General features: G+C 43.1%; 1 protein-coding gene across 1 annotated transcript in view; it reads right to left on the minus strand.

Moving 5' to 3' along the window:
• Positions 1 to 13,180, minus strand: part of lrrc75bb (leucine rich repeat containing 75Bb) — a 46,329-nt gene that overhangs the window by 20,778 nt on the left and 12,371 nt on the right. Inside the window, exons 2-3 of the mRNA XM_017693616.2 lie at positions 4,597 to 4,725; positions 1,788 to 1,900 (exon numbers count right to left, since the gene is read on the minus strand). Of these exons, the coding sequence (XP_017549105.1) occupies positions 1,788 to 1,900; positions 4,597 to 4,725 (242 nt within the window). The remainder of the gene's footprint in view (positions 1 to 1,787; positions 1,901 to 4,596; positions 4,726 to 13,180) is intronic.

Here is a 13,180-nt window from a genome sequence, read left to right on the forward strand (position 1 = left end):
CAATCGCTCCATCCATGCACCGTAGTGCAGTCAGAGGCTCTGAGAGGAAAAACAAAAATGCTAATGAAGCTACTGTGTGGCTGTTTGTTGTTGTTGCTGAGATGGCGGTGGTGAAGCGAGGAACCACAGAGGAACCGAGACACAGCAGCTAAAATCAAACTGGGCTAATTGCTCAGGGACAGAGTGAGTGTGTGGAAATGTTGGAGTGATTTTTCTCTGTTAGAGTGGTTTCCCGCTCTGCACCTGCTGCAACTGCAGAGAGAGACCGCTCAACAGCACTTTTGGAAAACCTCAAACATCTCAGAGTGTCCAGCCGCTCCATCCAGCAAAATGGGTATCCTTCAAAACGACTAAACACACTTCAGCACCTCCCTCTCACACAAGGAGGATAAAGGAGGCTCTCAGCTTTGTCAAGCTGCACGAGATACAGAACGAAAAGCTTAAATCACAGATTTTATTATAATTCAGAACTGCTTCAAATTTTTCAATTTTTACGCATAATTCACCTATCATAGAACAGCATCTCAGACATCAGGCAGTGAATTCATAACCATTTCATGTAATAACTTTCTGTGAGGGAGCTTTTAGAGGTAAATGTCTGGTTCCCATCACCACCAATCACACCAAACCGCTCTGAATGACTCTGTTTACATCTTAACTGTTTCATTATGTAAACATTTTGAAGGTTAGAGAGACTTCTGATTTAAAGGCCCTTACTTATTTTAGTCATATTAGCTTTCATATTAATACTTCATTAATAGATACAAAAAGGTAAATAAATGCAAACATATGATGTGCAAATCTAAACAACAATAATTGAAATACCTAAATAATTCACATGAAATTAAAGTTGACAGAAAAACAAATACATTAAGTATGTGTTTAGATGGTGTGTGCAGCATCTCTGCTTTCCTGAATTTTGAAAGCAGAAAGAATAACAGATGCAAACATGGAAAACAAATCATATTCTCAGACCCTTGGTGGTCCCTAAGAGGGAGAAATGGTTCTGCTTTCACGTTTTGACAACGTTTTCATGTCGTTTTTACTTTAATTAAAACTAATGAATAGAAAACTCTAAGAACTGCAGTGATGAGTTCATGATTTAATTCCATCACATCAATAACTCAGTGCAGAAGAGTGCAGTATTACCAAGCATGCAGTATTCCACTCCAGCTAATTAAAGACTCATAGAGAGATTGAAGCTAAAGCTGAGTCTGATATCAAGAGGTGATCGAACACCAGGCACTGCTTGTCAGATGTTCTGGAAATTTTGTCTAATTGTCCCCACCAATGTTTCATTCTCACTGTTACTTTTCAGTTAAAGAGCCCATGTTATTACATTCTCTACATTCTTACTCTATCATTACAACTCCACTTATTACTTTAGTGTAATTTTATAGCCAAAAACAGTCAAAATTAATTTCTACATGATCATTGTACAATGCCTTACAGTTAAACAGGCTGTTTTTGTAACTGTGCCTTTGTGACTGACATATGTAAATGAGCTCTGATCTGATTGGCTGTACTTCTCTCAAAAAGCAGCACGGATTGAAACACTCTTTAACTGCTGTATGCTGAATGGGCAGTGCTAAACTGATGTATGCTGAATAAGTGGGACTACACTGCTGTAAGATGAAAGGGCGGGATAACACTGTTGTAGGCTGAATGGATAGGGCTAAACTGCCTTAGGCTGAATGGGTGGGTCTAAACTGCAGTAGGCTGAGTGGGAGTGGCTAATCTGCTGTAGGCTGTCCATTGTGATGGGCAGGTGGACACTGAGGACTGACCATGCGTGGGATTTCCTCTTGGGGACGCTCTGTCTGGCCCATTTGGAGTGGGGGGTCAGGTGGTACACCAACTGCCGGCAGATTTTATCTGAAGATTTGAGGGCGTTTGCCTCCTGCAGGAGAAAATATTAGACTGTTTAGTTATTCAGCTCCTGTCTCTGGAGGAACGTCTGTGCTCTCAGAGTTAAAGAATATAAGAGCTGTTTAACAGCCTCCTCTCTCTCTGTTGTACCGTACGTCTGTCACCACAGACAATAATGTCAACACGTTTCACTGAACCTAGAAAAGAACAGAAGCCCACTGTAAACCTACTTATAACAGAAGCCAGTGGGCAGATGCAGAGATTAGGCTGAAAAGCACAGCAGGATTACTTTAATCTCTGCACTCAATTTCCACAACCTACAAAACAGCAGTTAGAATATAGTCCAAATAAACAGTCCAAACTGTCATACTTTTACTTTATTACTGTGCTGAAACAACTGTACTCACAGTATATATTAAGATGTTTCATGGTATATTTTTTATACTTTGTATTCTTTTATTTTTATTAGTTTACCGTTACCTCATCTGTTTTGAAGTTATTTCATTTTTGCAATTTTAATAGTTTATTCTCATTTGTCGCATTTTTGACTATTAAATTGACTACCACTATTATTATTATTATTACTATTATTAATTTTATTTTTACATTTTAACATGTAAATTAATTCTAACTTATGCAATTGTAATAAGTTATTCATCATTTTCGTTCATGTTCAGCTCGCTGTATTTAATCCTAGTATGTTTCTGGTCTAATTACTGTGTCTGCATGTGCTCCGGTCCTCTTTGCTGGTCTTTCTAAAGTCCACTTATTCTCTTTCTGACCATGTCTCAGTTGTGTGTTAAACTGACGTGCCTGCAGGTGTGTCTGAGTCCAAGCAGCTCTTTAACCAGATTCACCCACAACTCAACACCACTAATCTAATCAGTGCTGCAGCACAAAAACACCAGCAGAGCGAAATATCACACATCAAACAGGCTGGAGCTGAACCATCAGTGGGGAGAACCAACATGAATTGGCACTACAGAACTGAAACTACAGAACCAGTGCAACAGAACCAACATTATGGAACTAACACTACAGAACCAGCACTAGAGAACTGACTCTACAGAACCAATGCTACACAACTTACATTGTGAAACCAGAGTTACAGAACCAACTCTATAGATCCAGTGCTAAAGAACTAACGCTATAGATTCAGCACTAGAGAACCAATATTACAGAACCAGCACTATGAAACCGACACTACAGAGCCAGTATTTCAGAACCAACACTATAGAAGCAGTGCTAGAGAACTAACACTATCGTTCCAGCACTAGAAAACTGACACTACAGAACCTGAGCTAGAGAACAAACACTATAAAACTAACACTAGAGAACTGACACCATAGAACCAGCACTAATGAACCAACACTGCAGTACCAAAGCTAGATAACTAGCACTATAGAACCACAGCTAGAGAACCAGTTAAACTAGACTCTAGAATCAGAGCTAGAGAACTAACGTTGTAGTATCAACACTAGAGAACACTGTAGAACCAGAGCAAGAGAACTAATACTACAAAACCAGCACTAGAAAACAGATACTATACTATAGAACCTGATCTAGAGAACCAACACTATAGAATCAGTGCTACCAAACTGACAGAATAGAACCAGTGCCAGTGAACAGACACTACGGAACAGCACTACAGAAGTGATGCTATAGCACCAATAATACCAAACCAGCAGCCCTACCGAAGCTACACTATAGAGTCAGTACTACTGAACCAACACTACAGAACCAGAGCTAGAGCACCAGAAACTACAGAACCAGTGCTACGGAAGCGACACTATAGAACCAGAGCTAGAGTACCAACAGTATAGAACCAACACTATAGATCTGACACTACAGAACTAGAGAACTGACACTATTAAAACATTGAACCAGAAAACTAACTGAACCAGTGTTACCAAACCAACAATGTAGTACCAGAGCTAGAGTACCCACACTATAGAACCAGTGCTGCCATAGAACTGGAGAACTGATACTACTGAACCAGAGCTAGAGAAACAAAATTATAGAACACACGCTATAATACCATTGCTACCAAACCTCCAAACACTATAGACCCAGCAGTACAGAACTGATATTACAGCACCAGCACTACAGAACCAACACTATAGAACCAGCTCTACTAAAGGAATACTACTGAACCGGTGCTACAGAACAACAGTATAGAACCTGTGTTACAAAACTAATAGTACAGAACCAGCACTACAAAATTAGCAGAACAGAACCAGCACTACAAAACTAATACTAAAAATCAGGCATTAAAGAACCAGATATCATAATATCAGCACTAAAGGTTAAAGAATAAAACAGAGAATGTGGGATGTGGGTTCTTTTGAGTGGTGATGCTGCAGTTTCCTCCTCTCTCATTTAAATGTTTTGCTCCACAATTAAACGCATGAAGTGCCAGAATGTGATAAGAAGCTGATTTCATCATTAATCAAGACGTTGAGATAGTTAAAACTCTATATGTCGGTATTCTATATTTAACTGTATCCCCTGCCTCTGTGTAGAAGACCCCCTGGCAGGTGGCCTCCAGGTGGTCTGAGTGTAAGTGTGGGACTGTGTCGGTCTGACAGCTCTGCGAACAGAAACTCTCTGACATGCTGGACCCTCGTGCGTTCCCCTGCTGCCTCTGCGGTTATATCTACCCCTTGAATCTATATTTACTTTTGTGTGTAGCCGAGCGAGACGTCCCCCCTGGCCGGGACCGCTTACCCTCTTTGGACACTGCATGTCTCGCGCCAGACTCAGCAGCAGCTCATGCGAAATTGGATCCACCAGGTTGAGGAAGGCGGTGTTTTTATAGAGGATATCATTCAGAGAAGAACCTTCCAGACCCAGATCCTACACAGAGAGAGAGAGAGAGAGAGAGAGAGAGAGAGAGAGAGAGAGAGAGAGAGAGTCAGAGAGAGAAAGACACTTAGAGAGATTTAACACATCTTTATTACATCAATATTATTACACCTTTATCAATAGGTCCATCCAGATATATGAAGTTGAAACTTGAAGACTAGGTGAGAATCATCATCAACACAGCACAGTACAACACTCTGCCCTCACAGATCAATGAACACCTCTACCTGGTCTACCAGCCTATAATATGCATATTCCACTCTAATCTGCACTGCCATCAGCTACTTTAACATAAGCTCAGGATTCACACAGCCAGCACCTGTGGCCTTATTCTTCCTCATCTTCCATATAGCTAATTTTGCTGTCCCTACAATATAATATAAAATCCTGACCACAAAATCTACACTGCCCCCCCCACTGATGGATTCCGGTGGGGCCACGTGTCTGTCTGTGGCTATCGCCCCATGAATAATCCTCCATTGTAGATCGGATTAAACACTTCTCTATAGGGGGTTTATACAGGGATCTCCACCTGTCCCTCAGAAGGACATATGGCCCAAACAACTTCAGCCACCTTACCACTCTCTGATGTCTCAGATCAGTCTGGTGTGCAACTTTGACACAGGCATTGTACAGAGCCTTCCTTGAAAGCACTCGAAACTGTTTCAAGTCCAGAATGTGAAACAATGTTCCTGGTGGAACTCTCTCCTCCCCTGGATCCACCTGACTCGCCAATGTGACCTCCAAGCCAGGAGCAGAAAGTGCTCCTGCTTGCTGTCTCTGTATCCCTCGTCTTGCCATCAGCTCTCTATAACACCCAGGAAGGGCTGATTTTACTTCTTCCAGCAGTCTAGCGGCCACTCTGCATGACTGTAGTCCAGTCACCTCCCCGAGTTCTACGGGTGACTTCCACCCATTAACATCCATGCAGTGCCCTAGCTTTACGCACTCCTTCCTCAACAGGCTTGCTCTCACGCTAGGTAAGGACAGCAGTCTGGTCTGTATCAGTGGGTTATGCAGTAATTCCAGTATTCACTCTGTCGAACTTTGAACATCTCTGGACACCTCAAAAACCATCTTCCAGAGTAGGAAGAGAGATTGTTAAAAATGGGTGAGAGCAGACAAACTGGCTGAAGTCAGACATATCCAGAACAGCTGAAGGTCATATCCCAAACTCCCTGTCCTGTGCAGGATTTTACTGGCTGTTTGAGTCCATGGTAAATCTCTCTGGTAAAGCAGCCGAAAGGCCCTCACCAAGCTCTGTATATCCAGCAGGCCTTGTCCTCCTTCCTCCACTGGCAGAAAAACCACAGCTACCCAGTCCAATGTTGTCCACTCCAAAAGAAATGTGCCACTTTCTTCTGTAGCCTTACAATCAGCTCATCAGGAGGCTCCAAAACCATCATCCTATGCCACAAGGTAGAGGCAGCCAAGTTATTCACCACCAGCACTCTCCCCCTGTATGACAACCATGGTAATAGCCAATTCCATGTAGACAACCGGGCCGATACCTTCTTCACCATACCCTCCCAGTTTTTCTGTTGAAATAAACTATTTCCTTAAAACACACCCAAAACCTTTAAACCCTTTCTTCCCGATAGCAGCCATCCTGGAAGTTGAGGAACTGCTGTGTCTGCCCAACGACCAATCAAATACCCTTCACATTTACCCCAATTCACTCTTGCAGAAGATGCTTTTTTTTAATAAATCTCCAAACTGCTCTTAAGTACCTCAACATCTCCCTGAGCAGTAGCATAGTCTATATAAGCAGAGAAAGAAACAAAGAGGTCTTTTGTTATAGGTATCCCGTTAAGATCTCATCTCAACCTACATAATAAGGGTTCAATCACAATACTATACAACTGACCCGACAAGGGACAGTCCTGCCGTATACCTCTCTGTACTGGCACCTTCACACTCAAAGCCCCATCACCATTTACCATGACAGATGCATCAGTGTATAAAAGCTTAAGCCAAGATACAAACTTATCTCCAAATCCAAATGCTGTCAAAGTTTTAAAAAGATATCCATGATCGACTCTATCAAAAACTTTTTCTTGATCAAGTGATAAAATCCCTAATCTATCATTATTCCTTAAACTCAAATCAATTACATCCCTCAATAAAAACAGATTATTCATAATCTTTCTTTCTGGTACACAATGGGTATTATCTTTACAGATCACAGTATCTAAATAACATTTCAGTCTATTAGCCAAAAACTTTGACAGTATTTTATTGTCCACACAGAGCAGTGAAACAGGTCTCCAGTTCTTTAAAAGACCTAGATCTCCCTTCTTAGGAAGGAGGGACAAAACTGCCCTCTGCAAACTAGTAGGGAGCAAACCAGTCGGCAAGCATTCCAATGCCATAAAAATCCTGTCCCAGATCTGTCCAAAAATGTTGATAAAATTCAGCTGGTAATCCATCTACTCCTAGGGATTGACCAGCAGAAAGTTGCTTCACTGCCGCTGTAAGTTCGTCAACCATAATGTCAGCATCCAGCTTTTTTCTCTGACCTGGACTCAACTGTGGAAGGTCTTGAAGAAGGTCTGCAATGTTGTCAGAGTCATAGTGCTTAGCACCATAAAGTTATGCACAGTACTGCACCGCCAGCCTCCTCATCTCAGCAGGGTCAGACATCAAGGTCCCATTGATGCACCTCAAAAAAGTCATTTGCTTCTGTTGTACAGTCTTTTTTCCAGATTGAAAAAGTAGGCACTAGGCACATCAATGTCCTTAATTGAGCTAATCCTTACCCGTATTAAAGCCCTTTTCACCTGTTCTTGTAAATTGGCCTTTTTATTTTCTGCTAGCTCTCTATGAAGGCCTGTTCTATTGTTTCCAATTATTTGTTTCTCCAGGCACTCAATGTCTTGCTGCAGTTTCTTTACAGCAGAGCGTGCTGATGAGGCAGTATGTGCTGAGTAACCTTGGCAGAAGATTCTGATATGTACCTTTCCTACATCCCACCACTGATTTAAGTTTTCAAAAGAGTGCTTATGAGCTTTCCACTTAATCCAAAAAGTGCAAATTTACCACAAAAAACACTGTCTTGTAATAATATTACATTAAAATGCCAGTCACAATTTGCATGTGTTGTAGCTGTTATGCTTAGGTCCACAGTAACCATATAATGATCGGAAAACCCCACAGGAATTACCCCTGCTCTCACCACCCTGTTGTTAAAACCTTTACTAACATAAAACCTATCCAACCTAGCTCCACACACTCTGGAATCACCTACCTTTAACTATGTGTACTGCCTCACTCCCTCATTTTTTTCTCTCCATACATCCATTAAACCAAATTCACAGACTAAACTAGCAAGTTTCTTACTACAGGGACTATGTGGTTCCTCCCCATTCCTGTCAATTGTGAACTGTGTAGACACTGAGTCGGAGAGAGATTCAGAGAGATTCAGAGAGAGAGAGAGAGAGAGAGAGGGGGGGGGGGGGGGGGATGAGAGAACAAGAGGAATCCGAGTATCTGCCGCTGCTCTGATCACAGCTGACAGTAAACAGACTCTCTCTCATCCATCTCTACACATGATACTATTTCTGGCTCCAAAGGGGAGCAGAACGTTAGAGCCGCTTTACAGCTTGGAGCACCCGCATTCCTCAGCTTCAGACAGTTCTGCTGGGCTTACTGTCCCGACTCAGGTCCACTCACAGAGTCTGTATGGCTCTATGAACCTAATTAGTCACACAGACGAAACTTGTAGACACACAAACTGGAACACAGTACTTGTACACACTCACACACAACTTGTGCACACACAAATGACTTGTACACGTACACACAAACACACTACTCACATATGCAAGTGTTTCACTGCTGTGTCTGAGTAGTGTGTGTGTATACAAGTAGTGTGTGTGTGTGTGTGTGTGTGTGTGTGTACAAATAATTCACTGAGTGAGATCGGGGGGATGTGTTCCTTCTTTTACTCCTAGTGAGACTCTGGCACCTTCATTATGAATTAGCTGAAGGTGTTTGACTTTTTTGGTGGTTCAGTTAGGAGACCATTACAGTGATCAATCCTGCTAGAAATAAAGGTGTGGAAGAGTTTCTTCAAGTCTGCTTTAGTCATTTGCAAGTTAAACTGAGAGAAATGTTTTGACATTCCATCACCTGTACATCATTCAGATTAAATAAAACAGTAGCTTAGTTTTTTCTGTTTTATTGTATTTTTAATGTAAGTATATTATACAGAGATTCAGCTCAATGTCATTACTTAGTCTCTAGTACAGGGATTTAGGCTACAGCCGAAGCTAACAATTATTTTTTTTTATCCATTAATCTATTGATGATTTTATTTTCATGATTAGTCAGTTAACCTAACAATTAATACATCAAGTATTCTATTTGCCAAATATCTGATCAGAAAAATACTAGACCATAAATTCAAGAGGATGTGACACACAGATTTATTTAATTACAGTGTGGGATACAAAGTATTTGACTTTACGTTAAAATTGTTATGATTTAAAATGCATTTATCCATCCATCCATCCTCAACCGCTTGGGTCCGGGTCGGGGGGGCAGCAGCCCAGGCCTCCCTCTCCCCCGCCACCTCCTCCAGCTCTTCCGGAGAGATACCGAGGCATTCCCAAGAGAAAGTCAAGAGATATAATACCTCCAACGTGTCCTGGGTCTTCCCAAGATATTTAAACTCCTCCACTTGGGGCAAGGATTCACTCCCGACATTCCATTCCACCCTTTTCTGACTGAGAACCATGGTCTCAGATTTAGATGTGCTGATTTTCATCCCAGCCGCTTCACACACGGCTGCAAACTGATCCAGAGAGAGCTGGAGGTCCCGGCCTGATGACGCTAACAGGACCACATCATCCGCGAAAAGCAGATGTGAAATCCTGAGGCCACCATACTGGACACCCTCCGCCACTTGGCTGAAATTCTCTCCATAAAAGTTCTGAACAGAATCAGTGACAATGGACAGCCCTGGTGTCCAACTCTGACTGGAAACCAATCCGACTTACTGCCGGCTATACGAACCAACCTGCTCCGTTTGTACAGGGACAGAATGGCCCGTGACAATGAGCCCCTCATCCCGTACTCTCGGAGCACTCCCCACAGGATCCCCCGAGGGACGCGAACGAATGCCTTCTCCAAATCCACAAAACACATGTGGACTGGTTGGGCGAACTCCCACGCACCCTCCAGGACCCTAGTGAGGATAAAAAGCTGGTCCAGTGTTCCACAACCTAGGATAAACCCGCACTTTTCCTCCTGTAGCTGAGATTCAACTATCGGTCGGACTCTCTTCTCCAGTACCCCGTATAGACCTTACCGGGTAGGCTGAGAAGTGTGATCCCCCGGTAGTTGGAACACACCCTCTGGTCCCCTTTCTTAAAAAGCGGGACCACCACCCTGGTCTGCCATTCCAGGGGGACTGCCCCAGATGTCCATGTGATGTTGCAGAGGCTCTACAACATCCAGAGCCCTCAGGAATTCAGATCTCATCCACCCCCAGTGCTCTGCCACCAAGGAGTTTTCCCAACCACCTTGGCTACCTCAGCCTGAGTGATGGACGGACCCTCACTCAGATCTCCAAGCTCTGCTTCCTCTGGGGAAGGATCGTTGGTGGGATTGAGGAGATCCTTGAAGTATTCCTTCCACTGTCCAATGACGTCCCCAGTTGAAGTCAGCAGCCCCCCAACTCCACTGTATACATTGTTGGTCGGGAACCACTTTCCTCTCCTGAGGCACCTGACGGTTTGCCAGAACATTCTCAGTGCCTATCCATAATCTATTTCCATGGCCTCGCCAAACTCCTCCCACACCCGAGTTTTTGCCTCAGCAACCGCCAAAGCCACGGCCCGCTTGGCCCTTCGGTACCCATCTTTTGCCTCCAGAGTCCCACGAGCCAACCAGTCCCGATAGGACTCTTTCTTCAGCTTGACGGCTTCCTTTACCCAAGGTGTCCACCAGCGTGTTCGGGGATTGCCGCCACGACAGGCAGCTACAACTTTGCGGCCACAGCTCCAATCCGCTGCATCGACAATGGAGGAACGGAACAGGGCCCAATCGTACTCAATGTCACTGGCCTCCCTCGGTATGCAGTTGAAGCTCTATCGGATGTGGGAGTTGAAGATCTTTCTGGAAGGTTCCTCTGCCAGACTTTGCCAACAAACCCTCACAACTCATTTGGGTCTGCCAGGTCTGTCCGGTATTTTCACCCGCCATTTGATCCAACTCACCACTAGGTGGTGATTGGTTGACAGCTCCACTCCTCTCTTCACTTGGGTGTCCAAAACACATGGTTGCAAATCCGATGATACAACTACGAAGTTGACCAACGAACTGCGGCCTAAGGGGTCCTGATGCCATGTGCACTTATGCAGACCTTTGTGTTCGAACATGGTGTTCGTTATGGACAGACTGTGGTGAGCACAGAACTCCAATAACAAAACACCACTCGGGTTCAGATCGGGGAGGCCGTTCCTCCCAATCACGTCCTTCCAGGTCTCACTGTCATTGCCCACGTGAGCGTTGAAGTCACCCAACAAAACAATGGAGTCCCCACAGGGGGCACTTTCCAGTACCCCCTCCAGGGTCTCTAAGAAGGCCGGGTACTCTGAACTGCCATTCGGTGTGCATAAGCACAGACAACAGTCAGAGCCCGTTCCCCGACATTGCATTTATTTTATTTATCATTGAAGTAATACGCCATGACTCCAAGCACTATTAACCTCTTCAGCGCGCCACTCAGCATTTTTACTACTTTAAATTAAAGCACATGTGGCTTAAAATTCCCTTCTGAAAAAAACATAACAAATCAGAGAGCACACCTGGAGTTAGAAGGCAATAAAGAGGGGAGATATACGTCATCTGCCTCGCACCATGTGGAACTGGTGGGTTCGTGTGTCTGTCTACATTCTATGTGAAACTGACCAATGGACACTCAGGAAATCATTAAGGCCTGACCACCACACCGAAAATCCTTTATTCTTCATTCAGTTCACATCAGAGACTCATGTGAAATGGCATGCAGAGAGTTTACAGCTTCTGAATTTGCTGCAGTGGTTTTGGAAAGTAGTGATGAAGATAAGGGAACATTTTGATATGAAACACATGAGTATCACGTTATATGAAGAGCCCTTAAAAAGAGTTTAAGAAGATATGAACAGATTGAGCCAGAAAGACCTCAGACCATAGAGGTTTAATAAACGACACAGGATAACAGAAAAGGCTGGTATGTGTTTAATGAGAGGTGATAAAACTGCATGGTGATGTTGTAGAATAAATAAACTATTAAATGTGTTATTGATAAGAGTGTGGTCCACAGTGAAGGCCCTGGAGGAGAGAAGGTCTGCGTAGAATGGCTCCTTACAAGAGCATCTGGTGAGAACAATGAGAAATGTTGGGCTAAATGTGGGAAACATACACTTATAAGGGTGGGAGTGAACTGAGAGTGAAATTTATAAACCAGTGCAACACCTCTTGAAGGAAGAGTTCTCAGTAGGGGGTGCCAGTGTGCTAATTAACATTGCCTGATGGACAACAAGCCTGTCGTCAGCACATGGATGTGGTGTAAGTTAGCACAGATGAAAGGTTGTCTGTAGATCACGTTACATACAGTGAACATAAACTACAATAAGCTACCATAGCTTTTCAATTGCTAGCTTGTTCTGCATGTGTTAGTGATTGTACTGCAGACATTAAAGAGTCAGACTAGAGGAGTTTGGGGGTGGGGTTTAGTTTTGGGCGTGTCCTTGTTAGCAGATGCAATTCGACCACCAAAAGTCTACTTACATTTACATGCTGCTGCTTATTTACAGACGTCTACTGTAAATAAGATGTGATCATCATGTCAACAGCACCAAATAAGCTCAGTCTAAACATGGGGTCCATGCACGGCTCAGAAGACTCATCAGTAATGTCAAACATCTGAGAAGCTGATATTTTAATCTGAGGGAAACTCACAAATGTGTCAATCAATCAGGCCTGAATCATCAAGTAATCAGGCCCTGCTGATTCATCTGTCAGATGAAAAGTTGATTTGCTCCTGGTTGCTGTGGTTTATCTGTGTGTCCTGCTCTTGCTGAGCTCCTCATTTGGATTTGGAGAGATTTCCAAGTGAGTGGGCTTCAGCCTGGATGTGATACTGGGATATGAACTGTATAACTGTATAATATATATAACTGTTTATATGAACTGTATAATTGTTCATATACATAACTGTCCATACACGTGACTGTCAATATCCTCCATCATTCCAAACTTCTAGCATACTGGACATTTTTTCCCAGGTATTTCAGCTCTATAGAAGCAGGTACGCCATCACACTCTAACATGTTTCTACCAAACTTCGAATTTGCATTGATTGACCATTTAGTATGTTTGCTTTATTATTTTGTTATAAAAAACAAACATGGTAGCTGGTGAGAGCTCAGTAACACTGAGATTAATAACTGATTATCAC

The sequence above is a fragment of the Pygocentrus nattereri genome, chromosome 18, assembly GCF_015220715.1.
Source record: "Pygocentrus nattereri isolate fPygNat1 chromosome 18, fPygNat1.pri, whole genome shotgun sequence".
Lineage (NCBI taxonomy): Eukaryota > Metazoa > Chordata > Actinopteri > Characiformes > Serrasalmidae > Pygocentrus > Pygocentrus nattereri.